We start from the raw sequence: 22,860 nt of genomic DNA on the forward strand, positions 1-22,860 counted from the left end.
TGATTGTTTGGTTACGAAGGACGCTAAGAATTGGAGTTTCTTTCAACTGAACCGTTTGTATAAGTTTTTACTAATTAATAAATAGTTTCAGAAGTCAACAGTTTTCATTTTGATTTCGATGTTGACTAACTTTAGAAAAAAACTTTAAGTATTAAAGTATATTCAAGTATGTGAAACACATAAATAAGCTTAATCAATCAGAACTAGATGGCATTTTGAATTCATTATTTCAATCCAAAACGATTTGATGGATTACAAAAACAGCAACGCTAAACTTAGACAATGATATTTCCACTTCATGTTTAGACACAGTCATTTGATGCTATAAACAAGAATTTAAAACAATGTCCTACTGTTTAAGACAGGTTAAAGGCGTTTGTTTGAAAAAGTCTGTGACACCGATGTAATCATCATGCCCAGCCAAACTCATAGTCCAACAGCAACGTGCATAGTTTCAATTTGTTTTTTGATCATAATCTTTTATTCGGTGCTCAAGACAACTTTTTAAACTTTTTAAACTATACTCTTTTTATTACATTAACTATGTACACATTAACATTATTACATTAACTATGTTAATGACTATGATGTGACATCAGGGATTCATCAGGATTCATTATTTAACCCTTTGACTCTTGGGAATTTTTTGAGGTTTTATAAATTAGTGTTTTTCTGGACCTAAACGTTCTGCAAGCCTTAGAAAAACCATATTTGGAGTTTTGATTAACAATGTCAGTGCTTTATGCAAATGTGGTACAAAGTTCACCAGTGGTGTGATATTCCAGCAAGGAAATGTTTCTTCTATAAAGCATTGGCAGCTCGATTTGGAGGTATTTTGAAAACTGCTAATTCTGAGCCATTTTATCCATCTATGGAGTGCTGGAGGGAATCCTGAGAGCACATCAAAAATCAAAAGTTTGTACACTATGTTGAGAAATTTTGGCACGATTATCCTGTGAGCTTGTAAATAGATTAATTTCCCAAATATGTGGTTTATATGGAGAGAATGCTGTGAGGCTGATATATGTTAGTAGGACCAAGTGGCTCAACGCTTTCTTTCCAAAGTTCTGGAATTTTCCATAATGCATTATTTGAGATGCAGACTAGCATCAATATCTCACTCATTGGCTTACATAAAGGTTCATTATAACTAGGTACAACAAATACACTCAAATGCCTCCTGTGACATCACAGTCATTAACATATTGAAAGTATAAACCTTCATACTTAAAGGGGGACTAGCACGAAAATCATCCAAGTTTTAATTCAGCTGAAACTTTACTGTAATAACCCTTAAAGGCCTAATAATCATTGGTTAGAGCATTTTTCGAGATTCGGATGGGAAGTATCAAATTTTAACAAATTTTTATAGGAGTCTGTGACGTCATACACTCAACACTAAACATCACTCCATACAAAATATCCACTAGTTTTATACTCAGTGTTGAATAAAAAAATATCATAAAATAACCCTAACTACAAGTTTATGTACGTTAAGTCCCTCAGTGGACCTTTGGGTTAGAGCAAAACATGAAGTTACTTACAAAGAAATGTATGAAGTGATGTTTAGTGTTAATAATAATAATGATAATAATAATAATAATAAATATAGCAAACCCTAACATAAATTTTAATAACAATAATGTAATAATAATAATAAGTTTGTAAATCATTTAAAAATAATAATAATAATAAAAGAATATTTACATTATGTACTTTGTGAAAATTTAAAGAGAAAAAGTTACTATTTACAAAAAACTAGAAAAAAACAAAATGAAAAACAAGCATTATAAAAAGTCTAAAATTATCTAATATCGGCAAGGTTAGTATTAATGCTAAAGTCCAATAGAAAGTCACTTTCATTGTTCTTATAAAAAGGAGTGCGGGAGCCTCTAATGCATGTAATTACAGCTTTCAAAATCTCAAACGACAACTTTGTTCTAATATATGTTATTGTGTCAGAATAGCTTTGTCCAGTTTTGTTCGCCAGTTTATCCGCTAGAGTTTTTAGGAAAATTTGGCTTTCCTTGCCCATACCACCATTGGTCCCAAAGATAAGCGGTGTAAATGAACCCATTTCCACTTCCAGAACTCTCTGTTGATATTTTCTTTTCTTTTCTTGCTCTTGTTCGTCGAATATTGATGAGGTGGTTTTCTTCTGGTTGCACTTGGAGTTGACATGCGACACTCGTACGTCAAAAAATGCTGTCACTCCTCGTTGCCAGAATGCCCCCGCTTTGATATCCAGGCGTGCATCTTCGCTTGTAGTCGTGGATTTTAATTAATAATAAAAATAATAAAATAATAAAAAAAAAATCAAGTTCTTAAGAAACGCATCATACGACGTCTCGATGCTTTTTTTGTTGAAAAAATTGCAAAAAAAGTCAGTTACTCCTGGTGAACAGGTAGTGTTTTAGTGCAGATTTAAACTCTGGTACTGAACTTGAGTACTACATTTCATCAGGGAATTGTCGAAATTGTTCCAGAGTGCCGGTCTTTTTCCAAACATTGATGTCTTTGGTCTAGCTTGGGGTTGAGTGTTGAGTGTATGACGTCACCAGACACCTATAAAAATTTGTAAAAATATAATACTTCCCGCTATGATATAAAGAAAAAACTTTAACCAGTGATTATTAAATAGACTATTGTCAATCATTCATGTTGACGCCATTTATACACGTTTGGATCAGTAAGTTGGCTTTTCTATCAAACTTTCTCAGTCAGATATCACAAAGCAAAGTTCCGAAAGCGATTGCAAAGAGTTTGAGTACATCCAAATAGAATGAGGTGTTTTATTGACGGCAGTCTATTGCAAACTACACGATGAGATTTGTGTCTGGGGTGGCCGCGTAGTAATGCAAGCGGTGGTAAAGCTTATTCAATTGAAGTTCTCAGCCAAATTAAATTTCGGAAGATTTTTGTGGCTAGTCCCCCTTTAAGGTGAAATAACCGGTCATGACGCCCCCATCCATGAGGCCTCCAGCGTATACAATGACGCCCCTAGTCTGTACTACCATGACGTCCCCAGTATAAACCATGACACTCCTAGTCTCTATAAACACTAATTTAATAAGAAGTTTAACGGTTGTTATAGCGCTATGAACCCGTGTAAATCAATCACTTTTGCAGTTGTTTCACGATCATTACAGTGTTAAAAATGATATCTACAAGCTAGCAAACACTGTAGTTAAACGATGTACTTCTTGAATTTTGTCATTGATAATTAGTTCCAGAACCCGATATACAGATGTATGAGGAGCTAAAGAGCATCATTCAGATGCTTAATAATCAACCATGATAATTCTTCTAAATCAACCATAAAATCAAATGATTAGGAATTCAACCATTAAATTGTAAAAAATGTTCATGGAGATTAAAACTTTTATTTTATTCACGCTGTTGTCACGAAGCAGTCTCAACACCAGAGCGCTAATTAGCTCCCCTGCTCAACACGGCCTGAGATCAACATTCGGAATGTCTTTATCGGCACAAGAAACATTAAAAACCTTCATATTTAAAGTCTCGAACATCCTTTCAGTGCATTTGGAGTTCTAGGACATCATTTCACCAAGAACATTGAAACTTTTTTCTTCAAGGATGGTTTTTGAGACGTGCACCTTTGCGTTCCAAACTCATTTGTTATTTGCACAAATTATTATGAGCTCTGAAATTCATCTGCAAAGGGATTGTTTTTGTTTCACATCACCAATCGAAGCTATCAAACTATTATTTTTATCAATTCATGCCTAGGAGGCAGGGAAAACTCCCTGCACTAATGGATAAATTATATAAAGAAATAACTCAAGATCATTCATTTATTGATTGTCATTTATTTACTTATTTTATTCATTTATTTAGTTTTTTCCTATTAACTTTATTAATCACACAACTTATTTACATAGATCCTTTTAAATTCTATTTACAACTATTCTTTTGTAATCACACAATTAGGTTTCTTTACATGGCTACTTTTTACATTCTATTTCGATTTACAACCTTTACAACAAAGAAGCAACAAACTAAAAGACAAAGTAATAGCAAAAAAAAAAAAAAAAAAAAAAAAAAAAAAAAAGAAGTGAAAAAAGAGATATAATTATCAATGGCTGGATATGAATTGAATGAAAACAAACATAATTATATATGACTGTACTTTTAACGCTATGCTGCTCCCTACCATTCAGAACTATTTATTACTAGTATGCTTTGAAAGAATATCTTTTATTTTGGCCAATAATTTTATACTCAATTTTTTGGTTGTGCATCAGAATATTTTTAAAAAAAGATAAAGTGTTTTCTTGATATTCAGAATGAAAGTATGATATTTTTACGATTATGTAGTGTTAAAAAAACGAGTAGGAGTGTTTTATCAGGTATAAGAGCACGAGGCGTAGCCGAGTGCTTTTATACCTGATAAAACACGATCTACGAGTTTTTTGAACTGCTTAAAACACTCATGATCAATTTATAAGATTTTGGTTCGACTGGAGCCACCATACACGTCACGAGCATGGATTTTTTTACTTCGATAGAGATTTGACGTCACGGGCATGCGCAACCAGATTCAATAGAAGCTCCCACACTTTGGATATTGCGTGCCAAGGCAAAGACAGGCACGTTAGTCACAGATCATTAGGGTTGACTATGACCTTGATGAAGCTCTATGTCTTCATCTAAACTTGGATGCATACTTCATCCCTGATGAAGTCATCCTCATAGTATTCGAGTGGTCTTTATATAAAGATCACATGTCTTTATATAAAATCACTTGAATACTAATGAAGAGGACTTTATCGGGTATTAAGGTTCATGCACGTGACGTGTATGGTGGCTCCAATTGGACCATAAGCTTATGAATTATTAATGAGTGTTTTAAAGAGTCTGTGATGTCATATACTCAGCGTCAAACATTGCTACATATATTTCTTTGTAAATAAATGCTTAATTTATTTCATTCCTATGAAGCCCAAAGGGTGGCTAATGTGCTTATTTAACATTATTTATGACTATAATTTATATTTTGGGGTGTTTGGGTATTTTTTCCTCCCTTTACTACTGATATTTTGATCATAAACTACAAAGAAATGTATGGAGCAATGTTCGATGTTGAGTTTATGACGTGACACACCCAAAAAATAATTGTAAAAATATCATACTTTCATCCTGAATATCGAGAAAACACTTCATACAGTGATTATTGGACCTTTAAAGAGTATTCTTAGGAAGAACACGGCCTGAGATCAACATTCGGAATGTCTTTATCGGCACAAGAAACATTAAAAACCTTCATATTTAAAGTCTCGAACATCCTTTCGGTGCATTTGGAGTTCTAGGACATCATTTCACCAAGAACATTGAAACTTTTTTCTTCAAGGATGGTTTTTGAGACGTGCACCTTTGCGTGGACCTTTAAAGAGTATTCTTGGGAAGTTTCAGCTGAATCCAAGTTTGAGCGATTTTCGTCAGAGTAGCACTTTAAATATCGCATTTGGTTTGTCACTGTTATTTTCTGATATATATGTGTGACCACATTATTAATATGCTAGCTCTTTCCTATCAAAATTATTCTTGATTTGGTAAAATCCTCCTATATTTTTAAGATATGTTGATGGATTCGAACAATTTAATTGCCCATTTGACTCAATTTGCTTTTATACAGGACTGGAAATCTGGAAACTTTAATCCTCCTAACTTTTATAATCACCAATTAAGGTGCTATGTTTGATTTGAGTTTGTTTTTTTTCATTCCAGATTAAATTTTGTGTTGTATTCTCTATTATTTTAACGAAATCTTCTGAAACATGAGCACAGAGCAATTATTTTGGCAGAGCAAATGACTTCAATACATGGATTTTACCATATAAGTGTTAGGTGCCTTGTCTTCCGTAAAGTTAGCGAATATCCATCTGAAAATCTGATCATAACTATACTTATCATCATACGAAATATATATGTCCAGTATTTTGATGCCTTCTTGATGAAAATTAATTCATTGAAAATTTTTATTAAAATCCTGTGGGGGTTCTCGGTTTCCTCTAACAAGCCATCTGGCTTCGGACTTCTTTGCATTTATTTTCAATGACGAATAGGCCTTTCCTGAATTCGCTTGACTGATCACGAAACAATGGTTTGAAGTCGAGGTTGAACTTGATGAATATAAAAATAGAGTTCAGTCTCAACTTCAAACCATTGTTTCGTGGTCATCCAAACAAACTCGGGAAAGGTCTATAGTCCTAAAATTGTTTTAATATTTCCAAAACTTTGTTGAACGAAGTTACTAGCTCCTGAACTTCTTTACCTTTCCTTCGATATTCACACCTTTAATTTTTTGTCATTACAACAGCTGATCGTCATGATTTCTATGTACTGTTTAATAAATGAGCAGGAGTGTTTTATCGGATATAAAAAGATAAGGGGAGATAGGGTCTCCTGTTTTGTTCCTCTATGGACCTTGAAAAAATCCATTGCTTTACCATTGTAATGATGCAGCTTTGATTGTCATGCAAAAGAGTATTCACCCATAAAATTTTTGCCAAAGTCAAATTTATGTAGGACTGCAAAAATAAAATTATGTTCAATCTATCGAGTCGAATGCCTTTTCAAAATCCGCTGCGAATAGCAACTAGAGAAGGCAAAACTTTAGCCATTCTATTACTTAATTAGCACTCTACTACATATTTCAACGTCCACATTGATAAGGTTAATAGTCTGCCAAGCATCCAATAAGCCTTTTCATAGTTTAAGAATCGATTCCACTGCGCATGCGATTTTATCCCAAATTTCTCATCTTCTTTTGTCTAAACCTTCTTTTGTTCTTAATTAAACAAAAGAAGGTGAGAAATTCGGGATAAAATCGCATGCGCAGTGGAATCCATTCTTAAACTATGAAAAGGCTTATTTTCTGTTATCTTTGCCAGGTTTTTCTAATAAGGTATTTTAACTCATGAAGATCATATGTTATTAACACGATATTAAAGCAAACAAAAGATTTTTTAGCCTTCCTTAAATATTTACTAAATGCCATTTTTAGTCTAGATGTCATGGTATACACTGGGGGCCTCATGGATGGGGGCATCATGACTGTAAGGTGATTCTAAGGTGATTCCCTTGAAATAGGAGAAATGTCATTTTCCCCAAAGATTGCATAGTCATTTATTGTACCATGATCGTTTCAAATATGCAATAAAACATATATTCTCATTTTCCTGCTACATGACCTCGAAATATGACAACATATGGCCTCGGTAACAGATATTACTGTGATTGGAAGTCAAATAAAGATAACACAATTCCTGGAAAGATTTTCCACGTGTTTCTGTTCTTTTTTAATAGACTTTTTTGAGTGGCCTTCTAAGGCAAAGTGAGTGATGCATTTCGACATGCAAAATCAAGCAAGAAACAAATAATTTTGCAATTTACTTAAAATCAATCACAGAAGATTCTGGTTCTTTCTTATTTTGTTTGCCCAGCTGGCCGGGGGGGGGGGGGGTTGCAATTCTTCATGGTGCTGCTGTATACGCTTTTCAGGATATGATTGGGATCGCTTACATTTCAACTGCTAGTCAAATTGATTTCTATACTTGTTACTCATTAATTCTCGTAACCAGTAACCCGGCCTTCTCAGCAAAAAATCAAAGGCTCTGGTAACACACAAACCAGAAGACCAATATATTTTAGGTTGTCGGATATGTGCATGCATATTCTTAATTGGAATCTGGTGGAAGAAGAACCCATTATCATTATTAGCATGCCCCACATATTCCGACTTTTATTTTCAACCATCATTATAGCAAATTGTGGCAGTATTTCAGTATAAATTCAACCATCGCTATTGCAAGTTTTAACTGTTTTTTTTTTTCTTTGAATGAAAAACCATCAAGCTCAATTATACATTGTTTAATATAGAACAGTTTATTTGTCTGTATTTATTATCATTCCTGGAAAAATAAGCAATTTAGAGTAACCTCCCCCTGATGGATAGAACGTATTAGTATAACTGACCTTGTTGTATAGGTATTAAAAAAGCCAAAGTAGAATTATGTCTGCTCTATAAACTTAATTTGCTTTTAAGGACAATGCCTAATGACTGACAGAGAATCAATTATTTTCTTAAAATAACTGTGTGAATTGTTTTAATTTATCAAAGGGTTGTTAAATTCTGGTTAGAAAAGTAGTAGGAGTTACCATGCATTGAAAGAAATAATAAAGCTTAACTATGGTAGTTTTGGATCCGAACCTTTGCTACTGTGCATCCATTTTGCGCATCTTGTTTCTTACCATTTCTTAGTATAATTTGTTTTGAAAACATTTGAAAAATATTCCGTAATTTAATGCAAATTTCGAGGTAAAATTGAACGTGTTTCGAAGCAAGCAAAGATTTTTATAGCCTGACCTGCTGGTCGGTTTTGTTGACAAATAATGACTTTGTAAGAATTTATAAACAAAGAATTTTATTTGACTCTTTAGTTCCAAATTCTAGACATATCTTATAACCAGGAACATATTTTGAGGTGCAAAATTGCGTACAATTTTGCTTCTAGAATTCAGTTTGAAGCTTATTTGACCATACATCTTGACATATTAGGCCAACACAAGCAATGTTGCGTGATTTTGTTTCAATTAATGTGTGTCACACTGATTCAAATTTGTTGCTTGCAATGTTACGTGCAATGTTGCACCATGTGTCAGCACCTTTAGATTACTCGACTAGGCTTTTTGATCATTGGAATCCTTCACTTTCCATGATAAAACCTTCAGTAGGTACTGTATATTTGGAACGAAATCAGAATCATGTGAATAATTGAAATTACCCCCTAATTCAATCTCTTATAACTCGCGAACCCTGTTGGTGACCCTTGTTTTTGCTTTTTGAGGATCTTTAAATGAATAGAGTGCAATCAATATATAACCCTGAAACTTTAGTAATTCTAAATAGCGCAATTTCCATTGTTTCCTATTGTTTAATTAGCACTATTTCGTACTATTTAGTAATTAGTGTTTCACGGATTGTTTGTACACTTAATTTTAAGAAAATTCATGTATGTATTCTTTCTGTCCGTTACTACCTTAGTTAAAAGTCATTAAAAAGTGATGACGTCATGTTTGAACTAACCCAAGAAAATTCTTTTCAAAATATTTCGATAACTTTCCATTTCAAATCGTCACTTCGTTTCTCAACTAAAATAGACCCCTATTACCATGACTCTAATAGTTGGCTATAAAATATATACATTTTTAACTTTATGCTCCCTAGTTTTTGATCATTAAGTACAAATAGATTGTGTTCCTATTTTTTTCAAAACAAATTATTTCTGCTTGTCAAGCAAAAGCATGCTGCTTCGAATTCCCTGCCATACTGTGAAAAACACAGAGAAAGACTCTAGATTTTTAAGCTTTATAGTTCCAGGTAGACTATTGGGTTTGTAGGAAAGTCACTATTGGCTTTTTACTTCACAGCAGAAAAGAATTTCTGAATTATTTGGTACAATGTCATTATAATAAAATGATTTTTTAGTTTGAGACTTTCATGATGACAATGTTTAGCGATTGAAGAAATATTTTCAAAACTATAATTACACACCTAGACTTTTTATCTAGGTTTTTGTCATCATGAAAGTCTTTTTGTCTAATAAATGGTAAATTTTCAATTTGCATAATATGTATTCCTAGATTGTTTTTATTCAAGTTTATAGGTTTAAATGTAGAGAAACGGTAATGGCCAATCCCACATGAGACATGTAAAAATTTAAAAAAATTCAAATCCCTCATTTTTCCTCATATGTTTCGGAAATGAAATGCAGGAACCATGAAGCATATAAAATATTGGGTTGCTTGAATATTGACCACCCCTAATCCAGGGATAAGCCTACTCTAGCAATAATGCATATATAGATGCCTGATTTCTTATCTCTCAGTGGACTCTTTCAAATCCAATTTTCATCATAGCAGACTTATAAACTGCCAAATGTGTGTTGCGGACATTACAAAAATTTGTTGCAAACATTAGTGTTGCAGAAATTATACAAACATAAAAATAAGAAAACACCCTATATCACAAAGATTTAAATTGTACATTTTTTGTTCAAAGCACATTTATTCAGAGTTTTACTGTAAGGTAAGTTAATCTTGCTTTTTAGTAAAAGAATTCTCAAGCAATTGATCTTTTTTCGCAACACTATTCACAATATTCATGGAACTGCTTAAAATTTATACCATAGTCTTATGTGAAAATCTGTGATGTCATACACACTCCACACTAAACTTTGCTCCATTATTTTGTAATCAAAATATCTTCTCATTTTATACTCAGTATTAAAGAAAAGAAACCATAAAATGATCCTAACCACAAGTTATGTACGTGAAGATCCTAAGAGGACCTTTGGGCGTCATTTACAGGCTTGGATCGGCCTGGATAGGCCCGGTGAGTGTGGCTTATAATATTTGTAAACAATCATCCAAAGTTTTGGCGCCTTTTGAATCACACGCGTGTAAATGGCTTCAACATGTTTGATTGACGGCAGTCTATTGCAAAGTGCACGTTGCGATTTTAGTCTAGGGTGGCTGCGTAGCAATGCAAACGCCGGTAATAAAATTAAAGTAAAACATTTTTTTAACCCAAATCAATTGGCCACCATTAATACATGACTTTCATAACTGGCGGCTGCTAATTTGCATAAACATTAAAAATCAATGTTTTTGGAGTGAAAACCCAGAGAGAAACTAGCAGGACTTCAGTCCATTTCAGATACCTTGAGTTGCTCTTGTGGGCCATTATCTGACATTTTCTTTCAAGACTTTGGTACTCTTGGTATATTTTTTTGAAAAAGCTTTTCCCTGTTCCTATTTTCTGGTAATGAAGACTTTATATGATCTTTGTTGACAATATCATTAATAAAATGCTGCTCATTGTTGACATCCATCATGGGATTATCATATCTTCGTACCATTCTAAAATGGACTGAAACCCCACTGGTTTGTCTTGATTACAGACTCACCTGGACGGTACCCGGAAGGTCACAGGTTTGATTCCTGTTCAATTGAGTACCTGGATTAGCTAGTGGCAATAATCCTAAACATAACTAATAATTCTCTTCTAGATACCATCCTTTTATCAAAACCATTTGTTATTTATAAATGTCAAGGTCAGGTCAAAGCAATTTTATAGCTCTCTCCCCTGCCCATAAATGATATGTTATGTGATGACAGTATCCCCATTTATTTATTAAAGTGTATATCAAGAATTTTTTTTTTCAAAATCACTTATATGTGAATAGTGTTAGTTAATATGGTTGCAGAATTTTTGTATGTGAAATTTTCTTCTCAGAAAACCTTTGAAATATCAATATGCAAATGAGATGATGTAAATTCAAGACTAATTTATTATACAAAAATGCTGTTGTGGAAAGTACTGCCAGTTATTTTTTTCATTTGCAAATCATCCTTATAACTGAAATATATGGCTTTGTACACCTTTGGGCTATTTCACTTCAGAACACTTGTCCTAAATCGCACTGCAAAATGTAACACATTCTGGAATTTACGTCATCTCATTTGCATATTGATATTTCAAAACTTTATATCTTTGAAAAGAGAAGACCCCATACCAAAATACTGCAACCATACCATATATACACTGTTCACATATGTGATTTTGAAAATATAATTTTATCCTTGATATACACTTTAAGGCCAATGTCAAGGAAGTGGCATAAGTGTTTATGATATCTTTACAATATATATATACCAATGTATTTATGTGCTTGTAACATATAGTAATTTGTTTTCATCATAGCTTCAACAGGAAACGAATAAGGTAGAAAAACCGGAGGAAAACTAAAATTTTACCTTGATTTTCCCAAGAACCCTCCCAATCAACAGAAATTATTTGACTTTGGTCATATAGAGTGCACGCCATAAATCTGTGAAACAAAACCAAACATGTCTGTCTAATTGCTGATATTTTGGTGCTTTTATTTTATACAATAGTGGATATTAGTGGAGCACAAAATTGGGAACAAAAGCTAAACATTTAGCTAGTTTAAAACTATTAATAGTTGATAACTAAAAAAAAAATACTGTTAAACGTACATGCATGACTAGTAATTATTTCACAGATATATGGTGTGCACCCTGGTCCAGACAATAATAAAAATGGGAGGTTCTTATAAAGAGCATTTCACAATGTCTCAATGCACTTTACATTTATGACCAGTGGAGGACTTTACGAGCTGCATATTAAGGCACAATTAGCAGCCGTGCAGCTTAAATCATGAGTCAGTTGTTAGTAGATTAGTATTATGCCTCCAAATTGGGATAGGCTGTTGAACTGAGGAAAACCCCTACTCTTATATGAATAATTCAACAGGTTGTTTTATGTGGAATGGAAAAATGGACATTTTACTGCAGGTTATAAGGAAGGGTTGGGAGATAGGGCCTATGGTTTAAAGTCCCTATCCGAGAACACTTGAAGGTCTAACCATTTGAAGATGTAATTACAAAGGCATCACCTTCTCCTGAGTTTTTTTGGTCCAGCTGAGGCTCGAACTATGGACTGACACTCTTACCAACTGAACTAACTGGATAATAATGAAGATGCAATAACAAGTAAACCAATGCTGCCCACTCTGCACCAAGCTTAGGTGATGAAAAAACTAAATGAACTGGCACATGCAGTCCTTCGTTGAGTCCCTTGTTTTTCCAACAGGTACTCACATCTAACAGTAGAAGAAAGACAATAACAACCAATCTATTAATGACAAAAGTGAAGACGTTAGCATTCATGTTCCTCAATATATTGAATCTTCAGAGTGGAATAAGTTCCACAGCCTACAATGAGTTCCTGTTCTACCACAAATTTACCCACTCAAATCGAACAAACCTTTAAGCTGGGCATGAAAATCCCAACATACAAAGTACTCAGAAATCTCAAAACTCCCAAGCTAATTAAAAATTTATACAAGTGTTGCACACAAAGTAAGTAAACTCATTCCCAATCTCAGGTACAAGTAACTGTTCAAAGAAATGGGTACATAAAATTCTGTTTACAATACCAATAAATATTTCAATCCACACTAAATGACCGTCAGCTCAATTTGATTCATTACAACTGCAATACAAATATATATTTCATGTATATTCTCATACACAACGATCAAATGCTTGTTCCTTTATAGCCCTTTTAAATTCCAAAGCATTCTATGCAAAGCAAAACTCTATTTATTCCTGTTTTATCTTCATTCAATAACCTCACTTGACCCAATCTCAGGTAGTAGCTGCCATGATGGATAGAACAAGGTGGGAGCAAATCATGTGGCTTCACTTCAAGTCCTTCCAATGCCAAATTAGAAGAGTCATTTGATTTGACCTTATTATGTGAGAATCCACGAGTTTTTCACAGCCTTCACTGTCATATTTTCTCCAGAGGCCTAGTGATCATACCTGTCAACAACCATGTTGCACGTGCAAGAGAAGTCATAGTTCTATACAGTCAGTATCATGATAAGTGTGGAGACTCTGCAACAGGTAAGGCATTCGATTAGAGCCAAAATTATTAAGGTAGTTCTGAGCCCGAACATCAACTTGTGTCCCATTAACATTTGTAAAATTTCGTTAGTTCATTCATATATAATGTATAACTTGAATCGTAGTCCCCATTGATCCATATAAGTCAACAACGAAAACCTCTCATTTTAACCGAAAGAAAACTCGGGCTAAACCTAAATATATTACAATAAAAACGATCAAGAGGTTACTTTTATTCCATACTATTGGTATATTACATTATTTACATTCAACTTACCTCTGTTTTATTAATTGTACTTAGTGCTACATGTTAATTCCATATTAAGGTCCAGGCTTAGAACTTTTCAATCCAAAACGTAAACTTTAGCTTTCCCAGTCTACTTTAGCTTTCCCAATCTACTTTGTAAGGCTTGCAACTTTTACTTTTCTCTGCGAGCTGGACTGCCCATTGTACTTCTCTTTAATAGCCCTTAGATGGTCTACATGCACATCATGTTGCACAATCCCGTGTTTGTTATGAATTCAGCCATATTTCATCGAACATCCCGAAAGATAGAAGTACTAGGGGTCGTAAAATTACCAAAAATAAAATTCAAGTTGTTCTCTAAATCTATTAGGCGTAGATATATAGATTGTAGATATATTGTACTTCCTTCAACAGTAGTTTCGACTGAACTGGACTTCACATTGTAAAACGATGATTTTTCAGGATTTTTGTGGAGGAAGAGAAACATCAAAGCACTATTATATATTGAGTCTTGCATCGTTTTCCGCCGTCATTGTTGTACTGTGTGATTTCCATTTCCCAACCTCGTCCCCAGCATGCTCTCGGCCGTGGCGGTTGTGGGTTGGTGATTAATTCGTTAAGATGACGTCATAACCTTTCTAAAAAAAACTTCTATTGATCCAATCTGGAGCTGACCGAGAGGAGCTGGGAACGAGGTTCATTTTCACCCCTCCCTACTCGACTCGTACTCTATATAATATTTTAAAATTATAGACTAACCGTATTTATATTAATTTTCGTCTCCTTTTGTAAACACAGTGAACCCAAGAGCAAGCAGCCGGTTAAATAGAGCCAAAGTTATTCTTCATGTTGCCACAGAGAACCCAAAACCGAAAAATATTTTCCAGGTAAAACACGAAGCCCAAAACCCTAAACATTTTCCAGTTAACACAGGAAGCCCAAAATCCAAAATATTTTCCAGCTAACACAGGAAGCCCAGAACCCAAAATATTTTCCAGTTAACACAGGAAGCCCAAAATCCAAAATATTTTCCAGTTAACACAGGAAGCCCAGAAAACAAATTATTTTTCAGCTACCACAGGTAGCCCAAAATCCAAAATATTTTCCAGCTAACTCAGGAAGCCCAGAACCCAAAATATTTTCCAGCTACCACAGGAAGCCCAAAATCCAAAATATTTTCCAGCTAACCCAGGAAGCCCAAAATCCAAAATATTTTCCAGCTAACAAAGGAATCCCCAAAACCCAAAATATTTTCCAGTTAATACAGGAAGCCCAGAACCAAAAAAATTTTCCAGCTACCACAGGAAGCCCAAAATCCAAAATATTTTCCAGGTAACACAGGAAGCCCAGAACCGAAAATATTTTCCAGTTAACACAGGAAGCCCAGAACCCAAAATATTTTCCAGCTATCACAGGAAGCCCAAAATCCAAAATATTTTCCAGTTAACACAGGAAGCCCAGAACCCAAAATATTTTCCAGCTACCACAGGTAGCCCAAAATCCAAAATATTTTCCAGCTAACACAGAAAGCCCAGAACCTAAAATATTTTCCAGCTACCACAGGAAGCCCAAAATCCAAAATATTTTCCAGCTAACACAGGAAGCCCGAAAATCCAAAATATTTTCCAGCTACCACAGGAAGCCCAAAATCCAAAATATTTTCCAGTTAACACAGGAAGCCCAGAACCCAAAATATTTTCCAGCTAACACAGGAAGCCCGAAAATCCAAAATATTTTCCAGCTACCACAGGAAGCCCAAAATCCAAAATATTTTCCAGTTAACACAGGAAGCCCAGAACCCAAAATATTTTCCAGCTACCACAGGTAGCCCAAAATATTTTCCAGCTAACACAGGAAGCCCAGAACCCAAAATATTTTCCAGTTAACACAGGAAGCCCAGAACCCAAAATATTTTCCAGCTACCACAGGAAGCCCAAAATCCAAAATATTTTCCAGCTAACACAGGAAGCCCGAAAATCCAAAATATTTTCAAGCTAACACAGGAAGCGCAAAATATTTTCCAGCTAACACAAAGAAGCCCAAAATCCAAAATATTATCCAGCTAACACAAAGAAGCCCAAAATCCAAAATATTATCCAGCTAACACAGGAAACCCAAAGCACAAAATATTTTACAGGTAACACAGGATGCCCAAAAACCTAAAATATTTTCCAGGTAACACAGTGAACCCAAACTAATTTTCAAGTAAAATCTAACATATTTTAATTGGTAACAAGGCAACCCGAAATGTTCTACACGTAACACAAGAAGACTACAAACTCAAAAATTTTCCAGGTAACACTGGAAGCCTTAAAGTGCCTATCACCCTTTTTTTTTTTTACTTTTTTATATCAAAATATAAGCTATTCTAAGAAACGTGTCGAAATAATTTTTTGATTCTGACCCTTCTTTCTATTTTTTTCGAGCGGTCAAAAGTGCGAAAATAGGCATTTCTTTGACTCTGGCCGCGTAAAATGATAACCTAGAGGACTGGGCTGTGACGTAAGAGGAGTAAGTTGGGTTTAGATGTTTCCTCATTCTCTCTAGATTTCACTGGTATTTATGACCAATTTGCCGTTTATACGCTTTCAAAAGACCTCATTTTTCTGGTTAGAGGATGTTAATTACTTCAGACTTCAAGAATGATATTATTTTTGAATTATTTTAAGAAAAAGAAAAGCAGCGAGAAGTTAAACGCAACCTAGGGAAAACCTCATATTAGGCTGTCACGCTCAGAATCAAGTGTAATAAATTAGTTTCAAAAACTTATAGATTTCACATACAGTAACTCTGAGCACTATATGAACCTAACACCCTTTAAGTCATAAATTTTTTAGCATTATTCTTATTAATATCTGATGTATTTATGGATGAATATGTGAGTCCGTGCCGCGCAAAATTCTTCCAGGTCGTTTCCAAATCAGAAACATCAAATGTAAATAACAGAAACAATGAAATAACTCCAGGTAGTTCACAAAATCTTTTTCAATATAGATGGCTTAACAGTTTTCAAAATATCTAAACATGAATTGCATTATATATTTATACTGTAGTAGTTCAGTCGAGAAACTACATGTAAGGGTGCGTGACACTTCGCATCATCAGTCTACTGTTACTCTGCAGGTCAACATGGTTTCACTTTATAGTCGAATATAATATTTTCTACTCTATCAATTTTCTATCCTGTCTCACAGTATCTGGCCATACCTATCTTTAAAGATAAAACGATCGTCTATTGAGGGAAATTCGATAAAGGTAAAAAATCTGAAGAGCATTCTACGGTAGCAAATAATTAAAATATTGTGAATAGTAGTATTATTGTGTCAATCGTACGGGAATTTTGTCTCAACCATTCATTACAGCCCTTTTAGCAATGCACCAAATACTTCTTAAGAGTTTAATAACCACTGAAATGTTACCACAATCACCAAAACTGTTTTATTCTTTAATAAACCGGGAATAAATTCCCGATCCGGGGCGAAGACGACTCAGTTCGAGCAATGGCAAGTAAAATGTTACCTGTTATCAACTTCGGTTTCCTATAACGACTCTAGGAATTTCCAGGTAGCAATTTCTATCTATGCTGCCGTACTTTTGGTGTATTTACTAAGGTTTTGACAAGTTTTATTCCCAGCCAATGAGATAATATTTGTGATCGGGTCGGAATCTCACTTCACTTTAGTCACCTCGCTTGCTTTGCTAGGTTGTGTTCGCTTCACTAATATACCAGTAAATTAGGCTACGAATCCTGATGAGAACTGGAAATGGAATCTTTAGATAATTAACGTCCTCATAGAAGCCCAAGAAAGTAGTTAAAAGTCCAAGGACTTCTAAAAAAACCCAAGAAACGCAAGGACGTCTTCAGTATCCCATACATTTCTTTGTAAATCAAGAAGAGCGTGCTGCTCCTTCTACGTCACTAGCCCAGTCTCCCCTCTCGCTCGGTCGTATTTTGAAATCTTCCTATTTTCGCACTTTTGACCGCTAGAAAAAAATAGAAAGAAGCGTCAGAATCAAAAAATTCTTTCGACAGGTTTCTTAGAATAGCTTATATTTCGATATCAAAAAGTAAAAAAAAAAGGGTGATAGCCACTTTAAAGACCGAAATAACATAGGAAGGTATTTTTTCCAGTTAACAATGAGGAACCCAACAAAACAAACTTTTATAAAAAAGGAGCACAAAAAAACCGTTTTTTGTGTATTACCAATAAAGTTTTATTTAGTTTAAAGTTAATGATATTTAATTGAGCTTTGGACCTAACTGTGATGTTTCGGTTTCTTGTAATGCAAACAAAATCTTTTAAGACTTCCGGTAGTCACGTGACCTTAAAAAAATGCAAAAGTGAAATTTTAAGTTGGGTTCACTCTAAACAGGAATCTAATCCGAATATGTTCTTCGTTGATTGATAAATGGGTAATTGTCAGTTACGTTATTACTGAGTCAACATTTTTATTATTAATTTTTTGCTCTGATTTCAAACTATTCCTTACTATTCATATGTACTTAGAAAATTTTATACGCAATTGCACGATATCAAGTATAATTAATAAATTAAAAAACATAACTAATGTTTCGAAAGTTTTTGCAACTTAGGTATAAGTGAATAACAAAAGTGAACATAAATATTTTAAAAATGTTCATGACTCCTCATTTTGATTATGTAAACAGGATTTTCAAAGGTTTAAATTCGATAGATTTATTGCAAAAACGTAGTTTTTTAATGATTAAAAAAACCAAGTCTTTAAATGCTTGATTGCATAACACATTAAAACAGGTTAACATCTAAAATTATAGATATAATAAGCAAATCTTTAAGAGTTCAAACATATTAATCTAGTTAAAACAAAACATAATTGAAAGTGTATGCAAACACTATAAGTTAACTTTTTTGAAGTTCCTTGAATAAAATGCCTTATTCCTGTGGAATTTAAGATGTTGCAATTAAATTTAAAGAAATTTGATTTATTTTATTTGATAAGCTTGAGATCAGTATAAGCCATGTTATGCAGCTAATATAGCATTAAAAAGGCTTAAAACAATTTTTGTTGGAAACACGTAAATTCATGTGATGTTTGAGCTAGTCGATGCTTAGTTACGTTATGTAAAAAAAGCATTGCATGACTAAAAATGCTTGTGTGCGTTGAGATATCGCTCAAGTAAAATTGTTTCAAAATTAGAAAAACCAAACAAATTGTTTAAAATTTATGAATTTGAGGTGAAATAAAATCAGAAACGTTTTGGAAGGACATTTTGAGGCATTCACTGGCTTGTACGGCACCACGAAATTTATACGAGTGTAAAAAATAAGAGAGATAATCGTTTATAAATGAAGTTAACAAAATGTAATTGATAATCGGCTTCCCGTACAGTCCTATAGAAAAATCAAAACTTAGATGCTTTAAAAATATAAAGAATTAAACTTAAAATCAAAATGTCTAATTCTGATAAGGGAGTTTATTGTTTAGAAAGCAATCAATTAAAAAAGCTCTTAAGAAAAAATAAATGAAAAAAGCAAACAATTATATCAAACACTCACAAAATGTTTTTTTAAAAAAAAATTATACAGTGCCATGATATTTGTTTTTTAATATAATAAAACGAATTAAAAAAATAATAATTAAAAATTATGCGCAAATCATTAAAAAAGAAGAATTTCAAATAAATTTTCAGTGAGAAAGCATTTTAAAAATTTTTTTTCAAATTTAAATAATTTGAACTAGCTGGAGAAGTTCCTTGCAAATTAATTTCTAAAAACATCTATTAATTTTGATTCACAGATTTTTACAGAATTTTGCAAAACAACATTAAAAATAAAAAGGAAAAACTTTAGTGCATACGAAAAACAATATAAAATTAACAAATGACCTATTAGATTATTGCTAAAAGTTCCTTTTGTAACAAAGGTTTTGTAATTTATTTTATTGTTGCGCAGAAGTCTTAAACATTTACTTATTTACATGGTTATACAAAAAAAATATTTGGTAAAACAAAAAGGATTAAATTTTATACGCATCAATGTTCAGCTCTTTTTCATTCACTTTGTAATAAACTTAAGGCGCATTAGTTCTTTTAAGTTGTTTTGATTAATTGAAGTTTGTTAAAACGTTAGGCAATAACTGTTGAATCCAATTGTTTAATAAATGAAATAAACTTAAAACCACCAATACGCCTAATGTCTGCTAGAAAGTTGGTTGAGAAAAAGCTGAACATTGATGCGTACAAAATTGAAGAAAATTAAAAACAAGTATTTTACTGTATTCGAATAACAATTTAAAATTAACAAACGACGTATTAGATATTTCTAAAAGTTCCTTTTGTAACACAGGTTTCGAAATATATTTTACTGTAGCGCAGAAGTCTTTACCGGTTGCCTGTTTATATTTTATACCAAAAAAAAACATTATTTAGTAAAAAAAAAACAATTTAATTTTGTATGCATCAATATTCAATCTTTTTCATTAACTTTGTAACAGACTTCAGGCGTATAAGTTGATTTGATTTATAGAACTTTGATAAAACGTTAGGCAATAATTGTTGAAGTCAATTGTTTAATAATTCAAATCAACCAAATCGATGCGTACAAAGTTTAATTGTTTTATCTTCACTAAATAAAATTTTTTTGTATAAACATACATACAGCATTTTGAAACTAAGCATAAATTATTGCAATTTAGTGACTTTTACAGTGCAATATCTGTTTTAACACTTAATGGTTTTTTCGTATGATTACGTAAAAAAATGCTTCTTTTTGTTTATTATCTTCTAAATGACCGAAAGTTAAATGTTTTTACTTATCGAGAACTATAGTAATGAAAATAACAAAGATGTTAAAATAATATCAAAGACAAAATATAAGATATTTACGTTTCAGAAAATGTTTGATTTTAGCAATAAATGTTCTAATATTCTCATGTAAATATCTATTAAATTCCTAAATTTCTTTTTTTTTGAAAAACCGATATTTTTCCATCTTCTTAAAGTTTAGTTGCTCATTTTCCGCTCCGTCTTCAAAGTGTTCGATTCTCAATCTTATCATTAATTTTATATTAATCAAAAAGTAATTGTGCTGCCTTTTACTGAACTAATTATAAGATATTTGGATTTTGATGCTTTCCCAATCAAGAAGAAATCGGACTCTTTGACTACTAAATTTTCCTTCTTATTTTCTTCTTAATTGGATAGCATGAAGTCCTATTCAATATACTAAGCTTATAAATTATTACCTAGTTTGCAAGTGTTTTTATGCACAAAAGTGTCTTTCAGATTTAATTTAGAAATTTTTTTTGATAAGCTATTTCAAAAAACTTTAGCCTTTGTTACATATTTGTTTTTTTAACTTATAAATTGACTGAATTGCAGAATTTTGCCTTTTCAGCTTCTTTCTTTAAAAAGAAAAAGAACAAAAAGATTCAATTTTATTAATATTTCGGACGTTCTTTTTAAGAGTATGGTATAGAAAGAATTGAACTCTACTAAATTATAACTTCGTTTTGGATTTAAAAAATACATTTGTTGGCATCAAATGTAAAAGGGTGTTATCTATTTTATTATTGATGCAAGCGCATGTTTAAACTAAATCCTGAGATATCTTTTCATCACTTTCATATAAACTTTATTTCTTCGCGTGTTTATGGTGTTAAAGCAAATCTAAGTCTTAATGTTCCTTTTTTTAAATTGAAAGTGCTTGTGTTGTTCGCTGTATTTACTTTCGCTTCTAACTGTTAAGAAAGTCTTTGCTAGATGTTTTAAACTTTGTTTTGGTTTATCTGGTTAGCTTTAGATAGATTTTTGTTTTGTGTTTTTGTTGTTACCTAAAATTAACTTAAGTTTTAGATAGACTGCTTTATCTCGAAAATATTTTTTAGGTTTTAGGGTTCCTTATTGTAACTGCAAAATATTTGCTTTTTCGCCTTTCCTTGTTAACTTGATAATATTTTAGGCCCTGGGTATCATTGTATAAATTTTTTCTTTAGGCTTTGGGCTGCTCGTGTTACCTGGAAAATATTTTGGGTTCTGGGCTTCCTGGGTTATCAGGAATTTTTTTAGGGCTGTAGGCTTCCTGTGTTACCTATAATGTATTCTGTGTTCTGGGCTTCCTGTGTTAGCTAGAAGATATTTCCTGTTTTCGGGCTTCCTGTGTTACCTGGGAATTATTTTCGGATCTGGTCTTTCTGTTTTACTAGGAAATTTTTTAGGGTTTTGGGCTTCCTGTGTTACCAGGAAAATTTTTAGGGTTCTGGGCTTCCTGTGTTACCTGGAAAATATTTTGGTTATGTGCTTCCTGTGTTACCAGAAACTTTTTTGTAGTTCGGGCTTCCTGTGTTAGCTTGAAAACTTTTAGGGTTATGGGCTTCCTGTGTTCGCTGGAAAATATTTTGGCTTCTGTGCTTCCTGTGTTACCATGAAATTTTTTAGGGTTCTCGGCTTCCTGTGTTACATAGAAAATATTTTGGGGTTCTGGGATTCCTGTGCTAGCTGGAAAATATTTTAGATTTTCGGGCTTCCTGTGTTAGCTGGAAAATATTTTGGGTGTTCGGGCCTCTTGTGTTATCTGGAAATTATTTTGGGTTTTGGGCTTCCTGTGTTACAAGAAATTTTTTTGGGGTTCCGGGTTTCCTGTGTTACCTGGAAGGTGTTTTAGGATTTCGGTCTTCCTGTGTTAACTTGGAAAATATTTTGGGTTCTGGGCTTCCTGTGTTAACTGGAAAATGTTTAGGGTTTTGGGCTTACTGTGTTACCAGGAAATGTTTTAGGTTTCTGGGCTTACTGTGTTACCAGGAAAATTTTTAGGGTTATGGGCTTCCTGTGTTCACTCGAAAATATTTTGGTTATGGGCTTCCTGTGTTACCAGGAAATTTTTTAGGGTTTTGGGATTCCTGTGTTACCAGGAAAATTTTTAGGGTTCTGGGCTTCCTGGGTTACCTGGAAAATATTTTGGTTATGGGCTTCCTGTGTTACCAGAAATTTTTTTGTAGTTCTGGGCTTCCTGTGTTAGCTGGAAAATTTTTAGGGTTATGGGATTCCTGTGTTCGCTGGAAAATATTTTGGGTTTTCGGGCCTCTTATGTTATCTGGAAAATATTTTGGGTTTTCAG

At 33.2% G+C, this 22,860-nt stretch overlaps 1 protein-coding gene and 1 long non-coding RNA gene across 4 annotated transcripts in view; one reads left to right on the top strand and one right to left on the bottom strand.

Annotated features, from left to right (window-relative positions):
• LOC148911062 (uncharacterized) overlaps positions 1-22,860 on the top strand; it is a 59,196-nt gene that overhangs the window by 11,481 nt on the left and 24,855 nt on the right. The window contains exon 4 of one of the 3 annotated variants that reach the window (XM_089030327.1): positions 10,307-10,417. The exons of the other annotated variants lie outside the window; for them this stretch is intronic. Within the exon in view, the coding sequence (XP_088886453.1) occupies positions 10,307-10,328 (22 nt within the window). The 3' untranslated portion in view covers positions 10,329-10,417. Of the gene's footprint in view, positions 1-10,306; positions 10,418-22,860 lie in introns of those variants that run through there. 3 annotated transcript variants of the gene reach the window in all.
• On the bottom strand, positions 10,071-14,479 carry LOC148911063 (uncharacterized). The gene is made up of 3 exons (XR_016119846.1): positions 13,796-14,479; positions 13,435-13,509; positions 10,071-12,742 (listed from the first exon to the last, which is right to left on the bottom strand). It is a non-coding gene; the product is annotated as an uncharacterized LOC148911063 (long non-coding RNA).

This window comes from Actinia tenebrosa, unplaced genomic scaffold, assembly GCF_029948245.1.
Source record: "Actinia tenebrosa isolate PJP-AT-01 unplaced genomic scaffold, QUT_ActTen_1.0 PGA_scaffold15__27_contigs__length_11533743, whole genome shotgun sequence".
In the NCBI taxonomy this organism is placed as follows: Eukaryota; Metazoa; Cnidaria; class Anthozoa; order Actiniaria; family Actiniidae; genus Actinia; species Actinia tenebrosa.